The following is a 25,940-nucleotide window of genomic DNA, read 5'->3' on the forward strand; positions in this document are numbered from 1 at the left end:
TTGTTAATAGTCACATGAAATTATCTCGCGGGCCGTATATAATTGTATTGCGGGCCGGATGTGGCCCGCGGGCCTTGAGTTTGACATGTCTGCTCTAGACTGACTCTGGACTAAGCAGCCCAAGACAATGCTGAAGTGGAACACCACTGATTTTACACATCAAGGTGTGTTACCAGGTGTTAGGATGTTCTGCTGCATATGCGAAAGAAAAAAGGCTTTAGAGTCACCGCAGGGAGCTGTGCTCGATTTCACAAGTGGCCTCAAGTGATGTCACCTGAGTCAGCGTTGGATGGGTCAGAAGATTCCGAGTCTTAAAATTAAAAAGATCAGGAGGAGTTAGAATGGGTGAGCTTACCCCAGCAACGCTCTGCTCATCACTGCTATGGTCGTCAGCTGATGGAAATCAAATGACCTGACACGACACACACGACCTCCAACAACTCTAAAATTGTTTTATTTATACACTGAAGTTTAGGAACTTGGGTGTGTTTTAATCCATCTCAGAGCTGTATCCACTCCGGCAACAAACACTCAAGATGTTGAGGTCATTGTTATCTGACTCCCATCAGTTTTCATCTGGGACTTCTTTAATACCATCATGTGCAGGGGTGGTGTGGGAGAGGCCTGAGCTCATTTCCTAATTTTAAGTCATCGCTATTTGGATAAGTCGGCCCCATTTATCAACACAGACACTGGTAAGTCCATCTCCCAGAAAGACAAGGATTACAGTCTGTGACCAGAGTACAACTCCTTTAACCCTTTATTGGGCAAGGGACAATATTTGGTAACTTAAGTGGGAGTTCAAAATGCCGCCCCTTGCCTCACCATGAGGCAGTAGAACTACCAGATTTCTCCAAGCCGATCAGCGACAATCAGGCTACATGACAGACCGGCAAGAAACCTTATATGGTAACTTCACTGACCTTGATTTTCACCATAACATTAAATGTTTTTTTGAAAAACTCACAAAAGAAAAAAAGTCTTGTAATGACCACCAGTAATGGTCTAGGGTTGAAATTGAAAGTATTTCAATGAGTGCCCTATAAAGGGTTAATTCTATGCCTCATCTACACTATATTACAATAGTCATATAATCATTTAAAGGACCATACAGACATTTTTCATATTTATTTCAGCTGATTAATTAGAGATAACTAGCCAAAGTTAAGTAATAATGTAGTATTAAATAATGACAAACACACCAACAGAACAGACAGACCCTGTAGTGCAGTGTTTCCTTCTTGTTGTTGCTCCTTGAAGCACGTTGCTGAGCTATGTTTAATTATAGAGTGACGCCTGTTGCCTCGTGTCCCAGTTTGACGAGTCATTCTTCAACAAGTCACTGCACTGAGAGCTGGACCAAAACTGGACTAATACTTTAATTTATCTGTCTTGTATTGTCGGTATGTATGAATACCAGAGATCATGAATTCTTCATGTGTATATTTAATGTTTCATATATCTGCCCGACAGCTCTGTTTGTATACAGACTGTTATCCTCATGCACATTTTTTTCCAGATGAGGTCAGTGGTGTAGAAGAAGAAGACTGAATACAATTAATGTGTAGAATATATAAGCACGAAAGAGGAAGTAGGAAGGAAAGGGTGTATGTGACACATGTCCTGAGCTGGATTTGCAGCAGAAACAGTATGATAACATTTATTGTAATTTAGGGATCTGACTGCTTTCTTGGTTATCTTGCATTTTACCAGCAATATTCAGAGATCACACAGGTGTTTTGATATGCTTTGTCCAGATATATGATGTGTTTAGTTTGAAGTACATGCACACAAAAGTGTTCATGTCTGAGCCGAACTTAAGCGATTAATTCATTAGTTGATTGGTGAAAAAATAGTTGGTTAAGTATTTTGATATTTGATTAGTCATTTCACTTTTCGAACAAAAGTTTCTTTACTATCCTCCTGACAACTGTCTTTGCTGCGTGTTTGTTTTCCTAGCTTTGAAATTCCAATAGCAGAACACAGCACTGTAGACCATGAAGTTTGTTCAGTGTTTGGACACACCACAAACACAGGGCTATAAGCTGCACTGTAGAAATGCAACTTAATGCCATGAGTAACAAGACTTGTTGCCTGTTTGTGTGTGTGTGTCTCTCAGACGGCAGGATGTTTTCAAAAAAAGAGGAGCGGAGGTCCTTCGGCAACGGGCCACTGAGGGACCAATGGGAGAAGAGAGCTCAGAGCGTGGCAAACGAGTGCAAACAGGAGGCTGAATGGAAAGAGAAAAGTGCCAAAGTGTGAGTATATATGATGCTTTTAGTTGTTTTTGTATCACGTTCCTTAGATGATGAAATTCATCTTTCATGTTTCTCCTAAGAGAGCTACAGCCAGGAGCTCAGGTCAAATAAAACCAAACCCCAAGGTCAGCTAGACCGAGCTAGAGCTAGAGTTCCTTTAAAATTACTATTATTTTCATCTCAGGGATTGAGTTCTGAACAAACTCAAACTGGTCAACTCTCAGGAAAATTTGCCTGAACTCAGCTGGCTCATCATCTTTGGAGAAGACTAACACACCAGCCAATGACCAGCTCCAAGCTACTCCAATTCAGTTCCAGAAAAAATGTTGCTGTGCATCACAATTCAATGAAAATGCTCTGGGATATGAGCCATACTTGAAAAAAACAATACATTTAGGATTAAAAAAGGGCACATTCATTGGTGGCACAGGAGAAAAATCAAGATTTTAGCTGCATACTCTGCTACTACTCTTGTTCATTGCCCCTTCATTACTCCCAAAGAGAATTGAGATTTTGGGGTTAGATAGAGGTAGATGGAGGTTTGACCTCATGAAGCTGGTGTATATTATGCTAACCATAATTTGAACTGTTTTTAAGCAGACAAATCTTGGTTGTAGGCAGAAGTAGACATGCCTGTGGTCACACCTCACTTGTAAACCCACGGATAAGACTGAAATGTTGGTAAAGGTTTTCACTTATAAAGCACTTTTGCCAAGAAAACTGTCAAGGGGCATCCCGTGGAACAGATTATCAACTTTGGAAAAACAGCATAGCTTGTGAACACAAATAAAAGTTTTTTTTCAACAAAATCTTATTGGAAGGAACATGCAAATAGAACACAAATGGAAATGATTATCCCTCCATATTTTGGTACCTCCAGCTCCTTCCCATCCAACTCTTGCCCATTACAAATGCAAAATAAATGAATGAATGAATGAATGAAAAAACAAATTTCATTCTCTTTTAAATCCTCATGTTGAATGGCATAGCGCCAAAAGACAGACGAGCAGCTACTTAAGACAGAGGGATGTGCCTACCTGTGGTGAGCAGCCACCTTGCATATATTTTTTGATGATGCATTCTGAAATTATGGATGGTTCAATAAATTCAATTAAATAGCAAATTATTCCTGTTGTGTTTTATCAGCTTCTCAAGAACACAGCACTTTCACATCCACATTGTATAAGTTAGACAAAAGTGGTTTGTTGATGTTATTTTTTCCCAAAGCATGTTTTATAGCCAGTTTCAGACTGAATGACTCCCACATTCACATAGACCACCTTAATCTGTCAAACAACCCTAACATCTCTGCTTCCGCTGTCAGTATAAACATGTTTAGTTCAGCTTGACTACACTTCAGAGCCATATTTGTCGGTGTCCGCTCATTCTGGCAATATATGAGTTGATTTTTTATGTCTTTTTGAATCTCCAGATTTGAATCAAAGTGGAATTATCACTGGACACTTGCTTGCAATGGAGACTTTAAGAAGCTCACCAACAGCATGGATGAAGCAAAACAAAATCCGCCAAAAATCAAATTCAAAGTTGTACCCCCTCCTCCCAAAACCAAACCTGAGCCTCCTCCTCCCCCTCCTCCCAAGAAACCCCCTTCGCCCAAACCTCGCAGGCCAAAACGCAAAGTTGAGGTGGATGTTTTCAGGCTGTGCTGGAAAGAGTCTTGGATGAGCCTGAAGCCTCCAAAGTATCTTTACCTGAAGGCCAAAGAGTTGAAAATCAGGATCCCAGGATTCACAACCATAGAGCTTACTAAGGACGGGAAGTACAAACCAAAGGCGCTTGAATCAGAGGCTGAATGTGCATCTCATTCTGAAGACTGGAGTCATTCCTGGAAACAGGTACTGAGAATGACACTAACTGTTTTATATGAAAAGACACCCAAAGCCAGACCAGAGGGCTAAAGCCATGTTTTGGGAAAAGTGTGTCAGTCAGTGAAGATGTGCTTTTGCTAAATGCCCCAGGTTCAGGTGCTGGGTTCAGACCTTGAAATATATTGTGAATTGCAAAAAGTTTTGTATATATGTTTTTGCACAACTTATAGGCCACGTGTGTAATGTTTTTAGAGTGCAACTGCTGTCTCAACAAACTCCAAACAAGGAGTAATATCCACACACTAGCGAGCCCTTTTACAGCAATGGGTTGTACAATGGAATGGAAGGTGTAGCTCCTTTATGCCGCATGATGACCATATATATACAGATGAAATTAAACAATATTTACAGGTATTTATATAGATACATACACAGGGATTTAAATGGTATTTGTTATGTGGGGGGGCTCGTGGCTCAGACGATTTGTAAATTCCCTTGGTTCCCAATGCTTTACACGCCTCCAGCTTGGCACGTCACATGATGGTCATGTGTTGTGTCTCTGCCATCACTTCACTTATCGTGTTGCTGACTCAATCCGCTCAGGTCTGGTCAATTCATTTTTCACTCCAAAACATGGTGCACTGAGCTTTACATTATTTTCAGTCTATTTAGATTGACAAATAGATGCAAACAGAAACTAAACCAAAATATTTCTCAGATTTGTGTGAGGTGTCAATACCTCTACTCCTTTCTACTCATGGACTGATGATGAGCCCTTTGGATGGCTTATGGCAGGTAACACCTGCCCTTGTGAGATTGATGCTGAACGAAAATGAGAAATGACAACCTGCGACCTTGACAATATGCTTCCAAATTTTATTTCTGCTGCTAGTCCTTCATGAAAGTTAACAATGTCCCTCAACAGCAAACTTAAAAAACTAAATTTAATCTTACACAGTATCTGTCTCAAGCAGCTTCATTCATGACCTCCTCAGCCTCAACAGACAACTATTGCATGTACATAGTAAATGGTAAATGGTCTGTATTTGTATGGCTCCTTTCTCGTCATTTCGACTACTCAAAGCGCTTTTACATTACATCCTCATTCACCCATTCAGGAGACTTTTCTTTGACACACATTCCCACACTGAAGCTAAGTTGGGGTTAAGTGTCTTGCCCAAAGACACTTTGACATGCTGACTCAGGGTCATAGGTATGCATAGGTACAATGCAACCGCTTTCTAAACGCTTTGTTTTTGTTTCCAGGTTAAGAGTCCTGCCCAGCTGGAGCACCATGAGGAGAAACAATTCCAGTGGGAGATTTTGTTTGAAAGAAAACTGATTTGCATCCCTGAGATAGAAATATTTCGTCTTCCTGTCTGGGCGGGTACGTGGAAGATCATGAACTTTGCCTTCAGACAGCAGAAAAAGTACTGGGATCGTATCTGGCCTGATTACCAAAAAGACCTCAGCAACAAGTTTGACGAAGTGCAACAACTAAAGGAGCAGGTAGGGGTCCACATCATTACCTTATTGTTGTCTTGTTTTCTTTGCCCTATTCAAATCTGTTGGCAATACAGAAGCATACTGAAGCAGGAATACTGACATGGTTACATGGTCAGGTCCACAGGACAGAGGCCAGAGCTTCACGACCACTGCGCAACCAGGCCACCCACTTTTGTTGTGTTATTATTATTGTTGTCTTCGTCAAACAGGACGAGCCATCAGACTGGGAGGATTCGTGGAAAATGTCCAGGGCAAAACTTGAATCAGAAGACATTGCTGACGATGAGGCATTTACTGTAGACCCCTCTATTGCTGAAACCACAGTGATGATAAATGATGTGTTTCTGCCCGGGTGGAATGACTCCTGGCTAAAGTATGCAGCTCCCCTGCAGGAAGAACAAGAACGTCGCAAGAACTGGAGCTCCTGCTGGGGATACAGGCAGCAGATCAGGTGGGCTGACGCTGTATGTCCCTGAAACCAGCAATGTTGAGTATTCCTTGTCTGAAAAGGCTTTAAACACAAAAGTATGCATGTTACAACTTTTTCCCAATATTCACCCTGGAGAGTTACATCCTGTCCTCTTGCCTCTCATGAGCCTGAAGCTTCCATGGGTCTCGTATTAAGCAGGTAATTGACATAATTAGCTAGAAGTCCAACCAACCAGTCCAAGTGACAAATGTGTGGACTAGTGTTTCTGCATCATTCATACACAGGATGGGCCTGATTTCAACAATATTACATACACTTGTAAAGAACATAATGTCATGGCTCTCTTGAGTTTCCAGTTATTTCTACAACTCTGATTTTTATTTGATAGAGTGATTGGAACAGATACTTCTTTGTCACAAAAAACATTCATGAAGTTTGGTTCTTTTATGACTTTATTATGGGTTAACAGAAAAAGTGACCAAATCTACTGGGTCAAAAATATACATACAGCAATGCTAATATTTGGTTACATGTCCCTTGGCCATTTTCACTTCAATTAGGCACTTTTGGTAGCCATCCACAAGCTTCTGGCAAGCTTCTAGCTGAATCTTTGACCACTCCTCTTGACAGAATTGGTGCAGTTCAGTTAAATTTGTTGGCTTTCTGACATGGACTTGTTTCTTCAGCATTGTCCACATGTTCTTAATGGGGTTTAAAGTCAGGACTTTGGGAAGGCCATTCTAAAACCTTAATTCTAGCCTGATTTAGCCATTCCATTACCACTTTTGATGTGTGTTTGGGGTCATTGTCAATTCAATTCAATTTATTTGTATAGCCCAATATCACAACAGAGTTGTCTCACAGTGCTTTACAAAGTTCACTGAAATAAACAAGTGTAAGCGAACAAACAATCTAATAAAGAGTCCAGCAGTTGATGAGGCCAATGGATCAGTCCGATGGATCGGTCTGAGGCATCACCTGCCCTTTATGACCCTCCTTCTTCGGGAAGGAAAAACTCAAAAAACCCAGTGGGAAAAGAGAAACCTCCGGGAGCACCACAGTGAAGGAGAGATCCAGCTCCCAAGGACGGACAGGCTGTAGCCTTGGACAAACGCACATCCATTGGCTGATGGAGAACCACATCAGCGGGACCAGGACCAGGATCCATAGGAACCAGGTCCTGTTGTCCTGTTGGAACACCCAACTGCGCCCAAGACCCAACCTTCGGGCTGATGATTTTAGGTTATCTTGAAGAATTTGAAGGTAATCCTCCTTCTTCATTATCCCATTTACTCTCTGTAAAGCACCAGTTCCATTGGCAGCAAGACAGCCCCACAGCATAATACTACCACCACCGTGCTTGATGGTAGGCATGGTCTTCTTGGGGTTAAAGGCCTCACCTTTTCTCCTCCAAACATATTGCTGGGCATTGTGGCCAAACAGCTCGATTTTTGTTTCGTCTGACCACAGAACTTTCCTCCAGAAGGTCTTATCTTTGTCCATGTGATCAGCAGCAAATTTCAGTCGAGCCTTAAGGTTCCGCTTTTGGAGCAAGGGCTTCCTTCTTGCACGGCAGCCTCTCAGTCCATGGTGATGCAAAACACACTTGACTGTGGACACTGACACCTGTGTTCCAGCAGCTTCTAATTCTTGGCAGATCTGCTTTTTGGTGGTTCTCGGTTGACTCTTCACCCTCCTGACCAATTTTCTCTCAGCAGCAGGTGATAGCTTGCATTTTCTTCCTGATCGTGGCAGTGACAAAACAGTGCCATGCACTTTATACTCACAAACAATTGTTTGCACTGTTGCTCTTGGGACCTGCAGCTGCTTTGAAATGGCTCCAAGTGACTTTCCTGACTTGTTCAAGTCAATGATTCGCTTTTTAAGATCCGTGCTGAGCTCCTTTGACTTTCCCATTGTAGCGTTTGTGGGCGTTTGTATCCAATGAGCCCTATTTAAATGGCCTCAGAGAAGTCACCAGCTGTAGTCACTCATAATCACTCACAACAAGTTAAGAGGCCATGCTATGGAGCTCATTTCATTGACACAACTTTCTAAGTCACCAAAATTGCTAATTCATGTTGCTGTATGTATATTTTTGACCCAGCAGATTTGGTCACTTTTTCAGTTGACCCACAATAAAGTCATAAAAGAACCAAACTTCATGAATGTTTTTTGTGACAAAGAAGTATCTGTTCCAATCACTCTATCAGAGAAAAATCAGAGTTGTAGAAATAACTGGAAACTCAAGAGAGCCATGACATTATGTTCTTTACAAGTGTATGTAAACTTTTGACCACAACTGTAGATGGAAAAAGGCCGTCCTGGAAATATGTTTTATGTGGGAGTTAAAGGACAAATCCTGATCAAAGATGACTCCCAGATTCCTCACAGTGGAGCTGGAGGCCAGAGTAATGCCGTCCGGAACAGTTATGTTGTTAGAAAAGGTGTCTCTAACGTGTTTAGGGCCATTCACAATAACTTCAGTTTGTCTGGGTTTAGCAGCAGAAAATTGCTGCTCATCCAGGACTTTATGTCCCTAACGCAGACTTGGAGTTTAGTCAACTGACTGGATTCATCTGGCTTTATTGATAAGTATTAGTAGGTAGTAAGTAGTAGTAGGTTATCATTTGGAGGAATGGGGTGTAGGAGACAAGGTGACGGTTTGGATGAGTAAATCATTGAAGCCAATTCAGGAAGATCAATTGGAGAAAAACAGTCCAAATGCACATTAAGCCCAACAGCTATTTCCATGATTCCTGAGTTTGAGGTTGAAGGGCAGGAGGTGATGAATTTAGTCTCCAATAGTTAGAATTTTATCATTAAAGAAGCTCATGAAGTTGTTCCTATTGAGCTCTAAAGGATCAGTGGAGTTCTGGCTCTTTGTCAGTCTGGCTAACGTGCTGAATATAGGGCTGTTTTTATTTTCTTCTATTAATGAGGAGTAAGACCTTCCTATTGGTTTTCAGACACTCTTGTCAGATTAAGCATGATTCTTCTAATTTGGTGGCACACCATATCCTTTCAAGTTTTCACGAATTTTGCTTAAATTTGCGTCAGACACCCTCTCTACATTTAAGATTACACTATGATAACCTGCCCAGATTAAGTTCTTCTTTGCCCCTCCAGTTGTAATGCTTGTTGTACCTTCCCCACTCCAATATCATCATTCTTGTTAATTGTGTGGATAGAAAAATAATTATCAAAAGATAACTGGATGAAATGACCCATGTGGAAATTGCTCTGAATGGAATTATGCTCTTACAACAGTTGGTGACTAAATCTGAAAAAGTTTATTTAGTGGTGGCTCCAGTCAAAGATGGTTTTGAAGCATAGATACTTATAAGAAATGTAATGACACTTTAAGTGCCTTTTGTGCAAATGATGCCATTTTTGGGCTGTAGCTCCTTCATGTTGTTGTATGAAGTGCGGGCCAGGTGGCAAGCATGGCAAACATGGTCTCATGATTCATTTCTTTCATTGGTCTTAGTCATAGAAGTGACTGAAAAAAAACTCTTTCTTCCACGATATTTGTTTTTATTTCAAGCACTTCCTGTAGAAATTCCCTTAAAGCAATTTTCAGAGTTGAATGAGATCTCCACATGGATTTGTCAGGGTTAAATCCCATCGTTAAACTCAAAGCTCTCAACTTCCAAGGGAGAAAGGAATAGTAGATCACCACTTTTATGCACTTTTATGTGTATTTCAACATTTCATGCCAGAATGAAAGACATTGAATTCTCAGTTACAAATGATCCCCCAATTTATTCATGATTGGCACTAAAAAAAATTGGTAAAATGTATCCATAATGTGCAGAATCCATGAATTAAAGCCTAATTAAAAATTTGGAATATAATAAAAGTAGAATATAAATTAGATCATAAATAGAAAATACAAAATATATGACAAAAAGGGTGCTTTACTGAGAACTTAACAACTGGAAACTTAAAATGAAAAAAAGAGAATAGAGAGAGAATAGAATTTAAGTAAAAATGTCGTCATGATGACATTTGTGTAAACGGAAAGCAGATATGTAAAATCAAAAAAATGTCATTTACAATAATGCAATTTGTGATAGTGAATGCTTGAAATGTAACTAATTATAATTAGTCCTAAAAATCCATAATTAGTTGGTGAATGAGTCAAACTGATTCTTGATGTTAGTAGTATTTTAGTGTTAATGTGTTTTAAGTGGAAGTAATGGGAATTCTATAATTGACAGGAATACACCTTTTAAATGTTGTTTTGACCCAGTCAAGATCTTTTTGAACCTCATATTCTTCAACAGTGAAATAAGTTGTGGTAGCTCTGATGATGAAGAAAAATGTGGTTGAAAACCTCAGTAATGTGCTATTCATAGGTCAAAAGCATGCTCATATTCTTAAAATGCGACTATATCCACAGGTGGTGCGAGGCTTCACCAATGTCCCATCATCGACACAGTGCCATGCTGACCAGGAGACGTAGAATCAGGAACCTCCATCTCACATCACTGCTGGACGATGACATCACAGATAGCACAGAGTGGACCAATGCCTGGAGGACTCCTAAAGGGTGGTCCCTACTAAAGGAGGACGAACTGGAAGAGACGCAGGAGGAGGAAGAAGTGGAGGAGGAGATGGGTGACACTGGGGAGGAGGACATAAAGGAGGAAGATGAAGGAGTGGACAATGAGGAGGACGAAGGAGTAGATGAAGAGGAGGAGAAGGAGGAGGACGACGAAAATGAGAAGGACGAGGAAGAAGAAAAGGAAGAGAGGGATGAGGTACACAAGAGGAATGAAGACAAAGAAATTAAGGATGAGGAGGATGAAGAAGACGAGGAGGAGGAGGATGAAGGAGTAGATGAGGAGGAGGAGGAGGAGGAGGAGGAGCTCAGCACTGAGGAGAAGGACAAAGTGCATGAGGGGGACGAAGCAGTAACCAAGAAAGATAACAAAGATGATGTGTGTAAGGAGGAGGAGATCAAAGATGTGAACTCAGAGGAGTGGGAAAGTGAGGAAGAGGATGAAGAGGAGGAGGACATAAAGATACACAAGGAGAGGAAGGATGATGATGAAGACAAAAAGGAGAAGAATGAAGACATTGCAGTGCATAAAGAGGAAGAAGTGGATGAGGAGGAGGAGGACGAGGACGAGGATGAGGACGAGGACGAGGACGAGGATGAAGAACATTGGGCAGAGAGGGTCAAACAAGTTCTCAAAGAGGAGGACAACAACATAAGTCAAAATTGTGAGGAGGATGGAGATGAAGATGAGGAGGATAAAGACAATGAATCAGACAATGAGGAGAAAGATGAAGAAGAGGATCACAAAGAAGAGGAAGAAGTAGAAGAGGAGGAGGAGGAGGACATAAAAGCCAAAGAAGAAGACAAGATGGCCGTAGATAAGAGGGGGGAGGAGGAAGAGGAAGAGGAGGAGGAGGAAGAAGAGGAGGACAAAATAGAAAATGAAAAGAACAAGGAGTATGAAATAGACAGGGAGAAGGAGGATGAAGAAAAAGACATGACCAAAGGAAAGAAGGAAGAGGAGGATGAAGAAGAAGAGAAAAATGAGGACAAGGAGGAAGAAGTTAATGTCAAGGAGGAGGAGGAAAAATGTGTAGACAAGGAGGATGAGAACAAAGTAGCAGATGAGGAGCAGGAGAATGAAGAGGTAGATGAGATGGAGGAGGAGGAAAAATGTGTAGACAAGGAGGATGGGAACAAAGTAGCAGATGAGGAGCAGGAGAATGAAGAGGTAGATGAGATGGAAGAGGAGGAGCAGGAGGAGGAGGACGAGGAGGATGACAAAGACGAGGAACAGGAGGAGAAAGAAGTAGACAAAGAGGTGGAAGAGATGAAAGAAGAAGTAGAGAAGAAAGAGGACAAAGTAGCTGAGGAGGTAGAAAATGAAGAAGAAGGTGGAGATGATAGTGTCAAAAGAGAGGAGGATGAGGAGGTAGAAGAAGAGGAGGAGGAAGAAGAAGAGGACAAAGAAGAAGAAGCAGACAAAGACCAGGAGAAGGAAGTAGACTATAAGGAGAGGGAAAACAAAGAAGTAGACATGACGGAGGACAAAAAGGATGAAGAAGTAGAGGAGGAGGATGAGGAGGAGGTAGAAGAAGAGGGGGAGGAAGAAGAAGAGGACAAAGAAGACGAAGCAGACATAGACCAGGAGAAGGAAGTAGACTATAAGGAGAGGGAAAACAAAGAAGTAGACATGACGGAGGACAAAAAGGATGAAGAAGTAGAGGAGGAGGATGAGGAGGAGGTAGAAAAAGAGGGGGAGGAAGAAGAAGAGGACAAAGAAGACGAAGCAGACATAGACCAGGAGAAGGAAGTAGACTATAAGGAGAGGGAAAACAAAGAAGTAGACATGACGGAGGACAAAAAGGATGAAGAGGATGAAGAAGTAGAGGAGGAGGAGGAGGAGGAGGATGAAGAAGTTGACAGGGAGGAGAATGACAGAGAAGAAGTTGTAATAGAGGAGGCAACAAACAAAGCGGAGGATGATGACCATGAGAAAGGAGACAGGGGAGAGGAGGACAGCAGAGTAGAAGGAGGAAAGCCGACAAAACAAGTCAAACACAAACCTGACGTCCCACTCCATCTGCAGTTCCATAAACTGCACACCTCCTACTCCTCCTGGAAGCAGTCGTGGATGGTGACTGCACCTCACAGAGTAGGAGATGAGGATGAAGAGGAGGAGGAGGAGGAGGAGGAGGAGGAGGAAGTGGAGTGGCGGGCTTGGAAAGAGTCATGGAGGATTTGTCGATGGAAGAAGTTGGACGAGGACGAGGTGGTGTGCTTCTCCACCGAGCACCGCAGTCACAGATTCATGGGACTGACACATGGGGAAAGTGTGCCAATGAATGAATGGACTCTTAGCTGGAAGATGACCATGACTGAAGAAGAAGAACAAGAACAAGAAGAGAAAGAACAAGAAGAACAAGAAGAAGAAGAGGAAGAAGAAGAAGAAGAAGAAGAGGAAGAAGAAGAAGAGGAAGAGGAAGAAGAAGAAAGTTGAACTTCTGTTATCACTCAGAGATTAAGAGTTGTGGAGTACTTTGACATTTTTAAAAATGGTCCAGTGAGTCCAGTGAAGTAAGAGGGTCTGTGTATTGAACCTTGATACTTACTGAATGTGTAAGAATGTGTCTGTATAAGCCAAAGCTGTCTCCAACAGTAATCGCTGTACTGGAACTGATAACTAACTGGTTTGTAATAAAGTAATTGTGGAATTTGTCCTACGGGTCAACAAATACCAGCAATCATTTGATTGTATGTTAACCTGTATGATCATTTGATCATACAGGTTGGAAACAAATCTCCTGGTTAGTCGAATTCATTCGGAGGAGAAAAGAAAGCAAGCGGTGAAAATATTGTCCAAACATTACAGTCTATGGTCGACTTTCGATGGACAGGTGAGATATGAGTGACCCCTGGGACTAGTGGAGCAAGCACGCTCCACTAGTGTGCTAATCTGCTAGCATGTTTGACCATTGTGCAAGCTGCTACACTGTCATCTCACAGAGAACACTGCTAAGGGTTTGGGTGTTTCACAATGGACTCGTTTCAGCAGGAATTGTTGATTGAAAATTGCGTTTGTTGTTCAATAACTACAGTGGCAGTCAGCTCTGTCCTGCAGTGATGTTTAGCTGAGAGGACTTTAGCTGAGAATATGAGAAACTGAGAATTTTCTTTACAACAATGAAAAACTTTAAATGTGGTTTTCAAGATTTAATGGAAGTTGTATTTGCATGATTAGGTTTAATGGATATAATACGACCTCCCTTGACCCACTGTACTTACTGTAGTTAGTGAACATAATTCATCTGTGCAATGAAGAATAACACAATATTTTGTCTTTCAAATAAAGTGGAGGCTCATCTGCCTAAAATGTTGGCTTGTTTACAACCTGTATGATTGTCTGACAGCTAATGTTTGTTGCATCTTTGGACATGTTTTAGTTATGTTGCTGCATTCTGAGATTTCTGCAATTACTTTGGTTATAACAATGTTTCAAAACTGATGAATCTTATAGCCAGAGCCAAAAAATAACACCCCAAGTTGTAAGAAACCACAGATTTCCTTAAACTGTTGAGAACATTGCTTGCTTTTGTAGATGTAAAGAAGGAACTATTTCTTCAATGAAAAAGTATTGTGTTTGTGTTCTCACAAGTCAAACAGCTTGGACACTGAACACTTGTGTAAATCATATTCCCACATTGGAAACACGACCTCATGACTTCCAGTTGAGGGCAGCAAAACTCTGTCAAACTGAATTAACTGAATTAAACTGAACTGTTTAAAGATGAGATGATGTGATATCAGGATAAGAGGTGGGATAATAATAATAGTAACGCACAAGAAGATGTCCAATATTAAAAAAATCTCATTACTGTCTCAATGTGGACTCCTCCATTCTGTCTTTTATGCTATTGTAGCTTTCCCATATCCTGTGTCACAAAATGCCAAACACTTTAGCCACATGGTCGGTTTGGGTGGACCAGATCAAAGGGAGGAAATAACAGTGGAAAACCACAGAAGAGATTAGACTGGTGTTTTAGTGAAGGGCTGATGACTCAAAACCACACAAAACTGTAAAGGCTTTATTTTTTTAGTTCTGCCACCGAAACATTATCCACACAGCAAGCATGTCGTGAGCTAACTACAGAAAATGGCAACATAGTGAACATGAATATGTGAGTATGAAGCACTTTAAGAGAGATGCTGGACGTTAAGGGAGAATTTGTCAAAATATGTAGAAAGTGTAGTGTGAGAAAGTGTTGTGTGATGATGCGGAGATCAGTCTTAGTTTATATCATGGTGTGTACTGCATTTTGGTAAAGAAGATAGTGTATAAATATCAAATATTTAACTGCATTTATTAAATGTATGAACCATACAGTACATTTACAGCTTGTGCTGTGATATGTTTAATTGCATAGCAGGGTGCCCAATATCCAAGTGTTTGATAAAGATTAAAGTCAATTTAAAGCAGTAGTAGAACATTTTCTCTTTCTTTCCGACAGAGAGACGATTGTTATCAGTCTCATGTCTGAGACATGTGGTTAGCATAGCTTAGCATAAAGAGTGAAAGCAGGGGGAAACAGCCAGCCTTGCTTCTCTCCAAATTTCAGAAATACACCTACCAACACCTACAGTCATCTCACTAATTGGCATGTTGTATCTCATTTATTGAAACCATGCATGATCAAAAACGTACATAAACAGTTTGTGGTTCTGTTGAGTTAGAATTTTAATATGACCATAAAATGTTTTAGGCCTTCTCAAATAAAGTTACTCTCTCATTATGAGAGTGAGCAGATAATGTCAATCTGACCTCCACAGACGTGACTTCTCCTGTATTGTTTTGAGAGGCAGATAGACAGAATGTACCAGACAGACCCTGATTGTAGTGCTTTTGTTGTGCAAAACATTTTCTAAAGTTTGATTATAGATACACGCCTTGCAAACAACACCCACAGCTTTTAGATTACCATAACATCAATACAGGAACGTGCTATCTGTGACGCACGAACCTAAACAGCAAATCAGATAGGTTACGTATTTCATGATGTCCAACAAGCATTTAAAAATGAGATGTTTGAATGGACAAGAGGGAGAGCTCCTCTGACCGCCCCCCCCCTGGGGTCCGTCATGAGCCCAGCGCTGCGAGTACTTTACCTGTGACCAGTGACCAGAATAAACTGCTTGTGAGACCTGACTGAAAACCTCCGTCGAATTCTTGGGCTGTCAATATAAGAGCCGGTGAAGTTTCTAACAGTTCAAGGGGGAGTTTCGTGCTGGAACCGAGCTTGATGATTGTGAACAGATTTCTTTACCTCTTCCCCAGTGCTGGACAAGTTACTTAAAAATAGAATGTATTACTCATGACATATTACTCATTGAGAAGTAATTCCAGGTTTGGTTCCATCCTGCCTGTATGGAGACCAAAACCAAATGCTGAGCTCAACACCATGTCTGGTAACCTGCACAGCACTGAAGCTGAAGACAGTACAGGGAGGAGAGATAAACCATTGTTTGGAAAGAAATATTTCCAGCATGCAACTCCCCCTAAAAACACAACATGTTGTTTCAACATTTCTGCTTTTGTTTGTTAAAAAAAGTTCCATCGTTTTAATTAGAGGTATAGATGGTGCTTATGAAGCACTGGTTCCACCTAATTTCTCAGAACTACAGCTATCAGTTAAGACCTCTGCTGAATTATATTTGATAGCAATGGTTAAAAAACTGCAGGTTAAAAACCAGTGAACTGACCCTTTATCTTTTCCACAATTTCATGTTGGCTGTGTTTCATAGATCCTGTCATGAGATCCTCCTCAGCCTGCAGCTTCGTGGAGCTCCACAGACTTTCTCTTCCACTAAACAACATAGGTTTCACTGGCTTTACAGCCAATATTAGTAGCAGGATCATTCCATTGCTGTTTCAGTGCCTTTGGTGGGATAGTTGATTAAAGAGAGAAATAGTGAAACTGCAGTAACTGTTTTATTTAGAACTGCAAAGTTCAGTCTAACAAGAACATATGAATTAGATTTAACATCAAGACCAAAAATACCTAAAGAGCAGTAAAATCATTGTTCTTTTTTTTTAATCTTGTAAATATCCGACTGCATTTTCCTGATAAATGTGTAGCTTTAAAATAAGATAGAGAGTGATTTATATAATAATAATAATATAATAATATCAGATTCAGTTATTCAAATCTAAGTTAAATCAGAGTAGTATTTTTGAAAGAAATATGTCACATGTAGGACTTTGATATGTATTTCCCATGTATTCAGGTATTACAGGATTGATAATAAATTTGTTCCTGATCTCTAAAGTTAAGTTCCTTTGATAAGTTCCATCTTGTTGGGCCTCATCAAACAAATTTAAATCTTTAGTGAATAAGATTAATTTCTCCAATGTTCGTTTAGTGTAATCAGACACATAACTGACATTATTAATTGTGAATATACTGTGTGTGTAGGTATACTTGCATGTGGTTAGGAGGTTTATAGAGTCATTAAGTCACAATATGTATGTAGAATGGAAACACTCTTTTTAGTCATGCTAACAGCACACACAGCTGACACACCACAGTGCCCTAGACTGAAATATCTCAACAAACATGGGAAGAATTGCGATGAAATTTGATAAATTCATGGTCTGCAGGGGATTATCCCCGAATTTGCTGACTTTTCCACTAATGCCCCCAGCAGGACAAAGTTTGGTCCTGTGTGTGCTTTAGTGGCCATGATCACCACCGGTGATGAGAAAGACTTTCACTGTGTCTCTTTATATCAGCATATGAGGATAAAGTTGTGCTTTCTTTCATATACTCTTGTCCTCCTCTTCCCCTCTGTGTCTGACAGCTTTCACATGCAGATTTCCTCTTGTGTTCAGATCAGGTTTTCCCTCCTGCTGCTGACTCTCCTGCTGTGTATTAGCATGAGATCAGACTGCATTGTGATGCTGCACAGATTACAAAATACCCATTTCCACCTCTGATTGTCCCTCTGTGGTCAAAGCAGAGACAGATTAACCAGAGCTGGGTGGAGGGGGGAGGGGTTTAGTCCTGTTTTTTCTGCAAAAACCAAAGTTGGAACACAGATAAAGCAAAGACAGGAATTTAGATTAAAAAAATAGCAGAGAAATGTACATTTTTGCTCACTCGTCCTCATGAGCCTACAGCCTGCTTAGCTCAATACGAACCCCCGTGCTCTCCAGCTTCCCGCACACTTACTGACATTTTGTGACTAAAGGTTTATTATATTTCAGAAAAAAATGAAACAAAGGACAGAGGAGTGCATACAAGTCAGCAATTTAAAACCCCACCTTAACCCTGCCACTAATGAAACAAAAATGAGAGAAGTAATTCATCATCAGCGAGAAGAAAGAAATAATTTACCTCATACTCTTGTATGCAAAGAAAGGGACAGGCATGCTGTGGTTTCTGTATGATTTATTGAAATAAATCTCATGTATAATGTTCTGTATGGTGCTTTTTTAAAACGGACATTTAAATAACACAGTCTCCTATCTTTGGTTATTACTAATTGCCAGGAATTCAAAAAAACATGCAAAACCCCCTGAAAGGCCTACTGTTGGTGTCTGGAGGTGAGATGATGCACGCTATATAAGACAGGAGAAAATAACCAACACTGTGAGTGTGTACGAAGGGCCACGGAGCACTGGGTCACATTTAACTCAATTCATGTGGTAAACCTGGAGGTAATGTCATTTGACTTCCTTCTATTCATAGTTTTAAACACCTCTAAACCTCTTTTTTTATGATTTGAATTTTTTGTGTGAGATTTTATCAATTGAGTTAGATGTTAAAATATGTTTTCTGCTTTATTTGAATGTGGTTTATCTGTCATGGAAAAAGGCAACATCTCATAGAAAAGAAAATCTGTCTTTATTTGCTTTGTAATTCAATTTCAGGAAACTTTTACTTACATTGACATTTTAAGCCATAAAACAAAACATGATCATTTTATTTTCTTATGCTGTTTCAAATCAATTTCCATGCCACCAGGAATAAACCTTCATTGATTTATTCATGCAGTTATCCATTTGACCTCAATTAAAATATACTGAGTCTAAAATAGTGAAATTCTCACCATTTAAGCTTTTAGCTATATTATTTGGAGAGAGGGTCACATATGCGATAAGATATGTGATGGAGATGACATGTATGCAAGGTATGATGGGAAAACGAATAACAAAAGAAAAGTTTCTTGTTCTGTTGTGGAGAAGGAGGGGATGCTTCCTTCCTTTCAGCAGCAGGCTCATTAACATGTGAAGGCAGGGATGGATGAGCAAGTGAGGCTGCCATACATGTGTATGAAGGGGGGGGGGGTCACAGTGAGAGAGGGAGGAGTGGGTGGAAGGTGATAAAGGTTTTTTCCAAGTACAACCAAAAGCAACATTTCCTCTATAGTTACTCTTACATCACATGAAATGTTACTAAGACAATAACTTTCTGGTCAACTTTACTGGTCAACAACACACACACACACACACACACACACACACACACACACACACCTGTTATTGTGCTTTTCCCGTTTTTATAAATATTTCTTCACATCAGTCTTTGTACTGAAACATTTAGAGGAACTTCTCTGCCAATGAACTTCACTAAACTTGAAGTCAATGTGCCCAGAAAACTTCAGCTTTTGTCATTATGATTTTGAAATGAACTAAAAGCCCCTTTTCTGGAGGAGAAGACTCTGTAACACACACCTGGCTCAGACAGGACCTGTCTCTGTTTGTGCGTCTTTTCTGTCCCAGACAGTTTCCATCATTGTTGATTCCCCCTGAACGCCTCAGACACACGGAAGAGGGGAGCGGCCGCAGTGGGCGGGGCTTCCCGCCCCGCCCCGCCCCCCACCCGCTTGACAGTCACCTGGAGAGCGGACAGACACGCGCTCAGAGAGCACGAGCTGCTGTCCCGGTGTGTGACGCCCGGGGGTGTCTGGCTGTCGGCTTTTTCTCCTCTCATCGGTGAGCTCAGTCAGGACACCCTCCCTCTGTGGTCCCTTCAGTCTGGGGGAGTTTATCTTCGGGGGCCCTCGTGTTTGTCAGCTCTTTCGAGTTGATTGTGATTTTATTCATTTCCACTGTGAGCTGAGAGCCTCGGAGCACAAACTGTCCGGGACAATGAGCTGGACTCGGCTGCTCAGGTGAGTGATGACCGGCCCACCTGGTTGGTCAGTCTCTGCTCTGAATATCAGCGTTGGTTTTTTTAAAACTTCCTTCTTCCTGCTCATCAGTTTTGTTTGCCTGCATGTTTTCAGGATGGTGGTGTGTGCAGTGATGTGTCTCCCCTCTGGTGCTGCTCCGCCTGCCTCAGGTCTGTCCTCTGTGCTTAGATATGCTGGCTTTTATGTATGCAGACATTCAGGTCTTTATGCTATCTGGGTTATTCTAAAGTATTTCCCTGATGCTGCAGAAGCAAAGTGTCTGTAGCCGGGCCTCTTAACAGAATAGAGTGAAATAACCTGATTCTAGCCATGTGGGTCAAAAAAGTCTTTGTGTTGAACTGCTGTGATGCTGGGTATTTTGTGTATAATTGGGTGCATATGTTGTCTCTGGCACATCAGTATAAAAACAGCTTTTAAAGTAGAGTGCTTTATTAGCTGCACAGTTTTAGGTTTTCGGAGATGGAAACCAAAACTTTAGTATAAGTTGTGTGAGCTGGTCTAATGGCCAACAGCTCACAACATACGTGTTCTTAATTTTGTATTGAAATATTTCAGTATCAATATTCAGTATTGATTTGCACTACTTCACCTCACAACAATAATCTCACTGTGACAGAAACTGATACAGACTTGATGTTCACTCTGACAGTGGAAATGTATGAAAAAATTTGAAACCACAACAGCATGCTTTGCAACCGTTCGCTGTGATGTAATGTGTGTGTGATTTAATGGGTTGTGTGTCACAGTTGTGGATTTCCTGACGTTTCCTTCTTGTTTTTCAGGCTGTGTGGGAGATGAGTGCAGCAGAGGACAGACCTCCTCCTCTATATCACCCCGTGTCACTTCTTCAGCGGAGAAATCCCAGCAGCCCTCCCAGGACTTCCTGGGTCAGTTTACCCAGGTGAGCTCACCAAACGGCGGGGACCGTAAACATCGCGACGCAAGCGCCGTCCTTCCCTTCATCGGCCTCACAGGCAGTAAGTTCACACCCAGCCACTGTATGCACAGATGGAGGCGACAGGCCCCCAAAACCAACAAAGAAAAGAATGTACCACTTTGTCCAAAACAGACAGACAGTTTGGACATTTTTCTTGTGTGAGTAGTCTGTTAAAACGTGTAAAAAGTTCTGCAAAGAGTATTTCCAACAATAATCAACTGCTCTGAGAAATGTGGAGAATTAAAGGTCAGGTGGGTTTTTCAAAAATGTGGAAACCCAGTCAGTCAGTAACCCAGAAATAAATATGATGAAGCTAGAATTTAGAATAATAATATTATATTAAGTTGGTTTGCTTTGAGTAAAAGTTGAAGTATTTCCACTGCAAAAAAGTTTTCCACTTATTTTAAGAAAATAGGATTTGACACACACACAGGAGCATGCAAGTTACAGTTCCAATAGCTTTCAAAGAAAATAAAGAAACTTGTGAAAAGATGGATTGTATCAAAAGCATTTAAGACATCTTATTTGATATTTTGCAAAAAAGCTCAATCAATTGTATTATGATAATTAAACAGAGAAGTGAAGCAGATGCGTCCAAAACACTGGAAAAGGAGGCTGCTCACGTCACGTTCATCATAACCAAAACTGTAAAAAATGCATATGAAGAGTTCATTTGCACTAACAGACAAAAGTCATTCTTATCTAACACCAGTTGGATTGATATTCCTGTGAGTGCACAAAACATGGTTTAGAAAAAAAAACAGATGAGATATTTGTTTTTAAATGTTTGAAATAAATTCAAAAAGAGATTTGAAGAATTAAAATGTCATTTGTTTTTATGGAAGTGATTTGGAAATTGTTTTCCTTTTTAGCTTTGGAATTTCTGGATTAAACTCTTTTCCAGTTTTCTGTCTCTAAAACAAAAACCTAGCGTGAACTGTTGTGACATGACGAAGAGTCTTTTAGTCGTTTAGTTAGTGTTGTTCTGTTATTTTCACATGTTTGCTCTGACTCTCAGTGTTTGTCTGCTGATGTGAAGCAGAGGATGACCGGAATGCGCTGCCAGATGGAGACTCTGGTTTATCTCACAGATACAGGCCGAGAGAGGCTCAACCTGAGGTTTGGGGCCTTGCAGAGGCCATAAGATGGTCTTACAGGGTCCCAGACTGAAAAGTCTCTGATTAACAAATATATGCCTGTGGATTATAGTAATTATCAAGGTTAAAAGAAACTCTAAGGCCAAACCAAAAAATACAAAAACAGCAAATCATAGAAATCCAAAACTGAGAAATGAGAAGATACACGGAGGAAACAAGTCAACTAAATGATTCAAGAAAATAGAGCTTATCAAAACAAACAAGTAAAGGCTAAGTTTGTGTTTGTCTGAGTACACTTGAGCGATGTGTTTGAGGGAAAACAGATTTGGACAGATTGTCTGACGTCTGTCTGTCTGTTCTTCGTGGAGGTGCGGAGCAGAGTCGCAGCTGCTGTAAGAACGGAGGAACCTGCATCTTGGGCAGCTTCTGTGCCTGTCGCCCGTTCTTCACAGGGAGGAGCTGCGAGTACGACCAGCGCATCAGGTAGACCACCAGAGGATGACCGCACTTCACTGCTCACTGCTCTGCGTTCGCACTTCGTGCCATTAACGCTGCACATTTGAGTAATTCCTGTTGTTTCCATCTGCCTGCAGGAGCTGTGGTTCCATTCCTCATGGTGAGTGGGTTCAGAAGGGATGTTCTTACTGTCGCTGTGGTTATGGCGTCCTGCACTGCTTCCCTCACGTCTTCCATAAAGACTGTGGTAAGATACCATTTCTACACCGTCACTTTTGAGGTCGATCTGTTTTCATTCCAAGCAGCTTTTAGTTTTAGCGTCTATGAAAACCATTGGGTAATGTTGAGGTTAAGTTTCTGCTCTTTGAAACATGAGTGAGTCTGTGTCATTCATTCCAGCCTCTGTGAGTTAGTAGTTTTCCATGCTGTCCTTTCACCACGTTTTGTTTTGAATAAACAGCAAAGGCTTGGATCAGCCGTCAACGCCCGGCAGTCAGACAGCCTGTTCACAAACAGTCCTTCACACTTTTCATCCTTAAAAGCAAAAGAAGCAGCCAGGTGTTCACAGTAAACTCCCACTGTGTGTGAACGCACCTCTGAACGACCAAAAGCCATGCCCATTCATTTACAGTTCAATGCTTTTATTCTAAAATGCAAAACAGTCTCACAACCATCAGCTCCCGCACAAACCTGTCCCAGTAACGACAGGGTGCTTCCACGATGAGCTGTCTACTATGAAGACAGCCTTTCCTCTTCCTTTCAGGCCCATCAGCAACTGGCATTTTTCTTACCCAATAACAAAGCTTTTGCAAAATAATCTCCAGGGTTTGTCAGGGTCGAGGGATTCTAGAAAAGAATCAAAAGTGAAAATCAAAAGTGTTTACCTGATCTAACAGGCCACGCCCAAAGGCAGGGTGGTGCTAGAGAGGGGAGGGGAGAAGCCCCATTGTTTGAAAATGGGGAGAGTGGTGTTGCACTTGTTTGTTTGAAGCCAAATCCAGTGAAAACCATGTATCCCAGGAAATAAAGAAGTGCAATATAAGATGAGTTAACATAAACCCCTTTGAGGCAAAGCAAAGTAGAGCAAGGAAACGAACAGATGCACTGTAGAGTAGAGATCAGTAACCTTAAAAACTTGACTAGTAAACACATTAGATGTACCTACTTTATACAGAGTGAAGCAGTGAAGAACCAACATAATGGATACTAGATATAGTAAACACCATAAAAACACAAAGTGTATTAAGACTGATAATCAAGGGTTCTGCAGTGAATAATGACTCCAGTTCTTCATTAGTTTTCTGTCTTTCTTTGCTTCCCAGATGACTCAGAAGAGGTGCGTTGGTATCGCTCCTCAGCTGTCAGGACGGCTGGGACGGGCTGCCTCCCGTATCTGATGCTGCCTTTTCTTCTGCTTCTCCTCCTCTGATGATTTTGGAAAAAAAAACGAATGAATGTTGGACATTAACACCAGAATTTGTGAAACACTGAGATGTGGATTCCCCAAGCTGCTTCTTTTGGACTAAAGATCAGTTTTCAAAGAGCTTCATAGCTTATTGAACTTTTAACACCGGTGTTGTTCATGAGCTGCTGATTTGAAGTGCCGTTAAAATCAGATTTGAGTTACACTGTGTTGTGGTTTATGGGGACATACAGGAGGCCCTCTGCACTAAACTGAGCTGTGTGTGGCTGAATCTCATTTCAGGCTTTGACATCTTTGAAGGATGACCCTATGATATCGTGATCTTTTTGAGGACTGAAGGTTGAAAAGGCTTTAACCATATAACTAGACCAACTTCCACATTTCCAAGTAGTACTCTGCATTGACCAGGTCTTCCCAATGCAGCTCTTATTTCAAGATTTTAATATCTATGTGTTAATATCTTTGAACTAGTTCACTCTGACAGCTTTGAATAATCTGATATTCAGCACTGAATGACTTTTGAAAACCGAGAATATTAGTGTGACCCAAAATACAACATTGCTTATAGGATTATATACAACAGGGTATTGATCCAGATCTCCCAGTTCTTAACTTGGCAGCTTTTCACCTCTAAACAACAGCAACGATCATTTTGCCCAAACTGTTTCTGCTTCTTAAAGTTTATCCTTCCAGTGGAAGGTCATCTGTGTGTCAATGATGTCTACAGAACAAAATGTATGTGAAGGAAGCTGTACATAAGATTTTATGAAAAATATGTTTTTTGTCATTTTAAGCTCAATATGATTTTTTTATTTGTAAAAGAAGTTGCAGAGTTTCTTGTTTTTAACTTTGTCTCTTCTGTCTGTTTGCACAAACTATGAGCTGATGTGATACTTTGAATATAAACATGTAGTAAATATGTTTATGAAATTGTTCTGTTGCCTGAGTGTTTTTGTGAAGCGGTAATGACTGAGAACCACATTTACATCAGTAAAACAAACATGAAAGTGAAATATTGGATATGAAAAACAGTAAAAGAATTTTTCATTTTTAATCCTCAATTTTTCTTCCCTTAAAACTCTCCCTTTCTTCTCCCCCCTGTTATCTGTAGGTATTTTCAGTGGGAGCTCTCCCTGTCTCTTATTCATTGATGAGGTTTGCATTGATTATCAGCTCCTCTCTTATCTTAAACAAACACATCAGCTGTTGTTCTGCAGTCTGTTGGCCTGCCAGCTGCTGCAGCTCACAGCTCTAAAATAGCAGAGTAAAAGTAGGGATGTACAGCTGCACTTAAAGTGATTCAACCCCCATTGCAAATAAGGTGTATTTATTGACACAGTTTTAAAAATAAAAAAGTTCAGCTGTATTCAATGAACTACTCAAAGAACAATTGAAATAGCTCAACACACTAATATTACAGGTGGTTTCTCCAAAATCAACACAAGATGCCATCAGTCTCAAAATTATTCAAACGCTGCAGGTTTCCAGTGTCTTGTGCTTTTGGGTCAGTAGTGGTGAATGTCTTGGAGTTCAGGCATGGAGGCCTTCAGTGTTTAGTGTGCTCCTTACTGTAGAAACTGAAGAAATCTGGTGGCAGCCGCTGATAACTTCCTCTTTCTGCCACGTCCAGGTAGTGCAGCCAGTGTTCCTTTAGCTTTGAACTTGTGAACTATGCTTCCAAAAGCATCTCTAGGAACATTCAGAGCTTTTGCTGTCTTTTTCCTTGTTGACCTCCTTTCTTAACTTTTGAACAATTCTCTTGACTCACCCATATTTCTAACATTCAACCAAACGTCAGTGTGAATAAACCTCTAGCCAGTCTGAGTATGTGATGTGTTCTATCTCAAGCAGACCTAATGCACCTAATGAGGCCTTGGTCAGTTGCATCAGGTGTGCTGGAGACAACAGCTGATTCAAAATTTGGAGAAACCATCTGTAAAAGAGTTGTGTTGAGATATTTCAGTTGTTCAGTGAACACTGCTGAAAGTGTACATTTTGCCAATATACAGGGCTTCTAACACACATGGGGTCAAAGCTGAATGAAAGGATATGGTATATTAGATAGACATATTTTTAATGGTTTCAGACTATGTCACGTCTGAAAATAAAACATTCATCCTTGTTAGTTTAGTTTCTTTACTCTTTTAGACCCTGCAAGTAAAAGTCCTGCATTCAAAATCCCACAGAAAGCATCAGCTTTATCAGCAAAATGTATTAACACAGTATCAAAAGTAAAGACTCATTCTCCTGTGACTGATATATTCTTATGTATAACAGTATTAGTTTTTTAATGCTGCTGCAACAA

General features: G+C 40.7%; 2 protein-coding genes across 2 annotated transcripts; both read left to right on the plus strand.

The window, feature by feature from the left end:
• The first annotated feature begins 1,353 nt into the window (after nt 1-1,353).
• LOC139219151 (uncharacterized) lies at nt 1,354-14,893 on the plus strand. Its single transcript, XM_070850953.1, has 6 exons — nt 1,354-1,403; nt 2,120-2,258; nt 3,691-4,114; nt 5,354-5,596; nt 5,803-6,044; nt 10,429-14,893. Exons 2-6 carry the CDS (start codon nt 2,128-2,130, stop codon nt 13,028-13,030), a joined length of 3,642 nt encoding a protein of 1,213 aa, XP_070707054.1. The 5' UTR covers nt 1,354-1,403; nt 2,120-2,127; the 3' UTR covers nt 13,031-14,893.
• Nucleotides 14,894-19,625: 4,732 nt separating this feature from the next.
• On the plus strand, nt 19,626-23,958 carry tdgf1 (teratocarcinoma-derived growth factor 1). Its single transcript, XM_070850999.1, has 6 exons — nt 19,626-19,701; nt 19,816-19,871; nt 20,505-20,699; nt 22,125-22,239; nt 22,350-22,459; nt 23,535-23,958. The coding sequence occupies exons 1-6, from the start codon at nt 19,679-19,681 to the stop codon at nt 23,639-23,641; spliced, it is 606 nt and encodes a 201-aa protein (XP_070707100.1). The 5' UTR covers nt 19,626-19,678; the 3' UTR covers nt 23,642-23,958.
• Nucleotides 23,959-25,940: the final 1,982 nt, after the last annotated feature.

The sequence above is a fragment of the Pempheris klunzingeri genome, chromosome 19, assembly GCF_042242105.1.
Source record: "Pempheris klunzingeri isolate RE-2024b chromosome 19, fPemKlu1.hap1, whole genome shotgun sequence".
In the NCBI taxonomy this organism is placed as follows: Eukaryota; Metazoa; Chordata; class Actinopteri; order Acropomatiformes; family Pempheridae; genus Pempheris; species Pempheris klunzingeri.

Coding starts and splice junctions, on each gene's coding strand:
- LOC139219151 (XM_070850953.1), top strand. CDS start 2,128: ATGTTTTCAAAAAAAGAGGAGCGGAGGTCCTTCGGCAACGGGCCACTG. Junction 2,259..3,690: donor AAAGAGAAAAGTGCCAAAGT/GTGAGTATATAT, acceptor TTGAATCTCCAG/ATTTGAATCAAAGTGGAATT. Junction 6,045..10,428: donor GGATACAGGCAGCAGATCAG/GTGGGCTGACGC, acceptor CTATATCCACAG/GTGGTGCGAGGCTTCACCAA.
- tdgf1 (XM_070850999.1), top strand. CDS start 19,679: ATGAGCTGGACTCGGCTGCTCAG. Junction 19,872..20,504: donor TGCTGCTCCGCCTGCCTCAG/GTCTGTCCTCTG, acceptor CTTGTTTTTCAG/GCTGTGTGGGAGATGAGTGC. Junction 22,460..23,534: donor CGTCTTCCATAAAGACTGTG/GTAAGATACCAT, acceptor TTTGCTTCCCAG/ATGACTCAGAAGAGGTGCGT.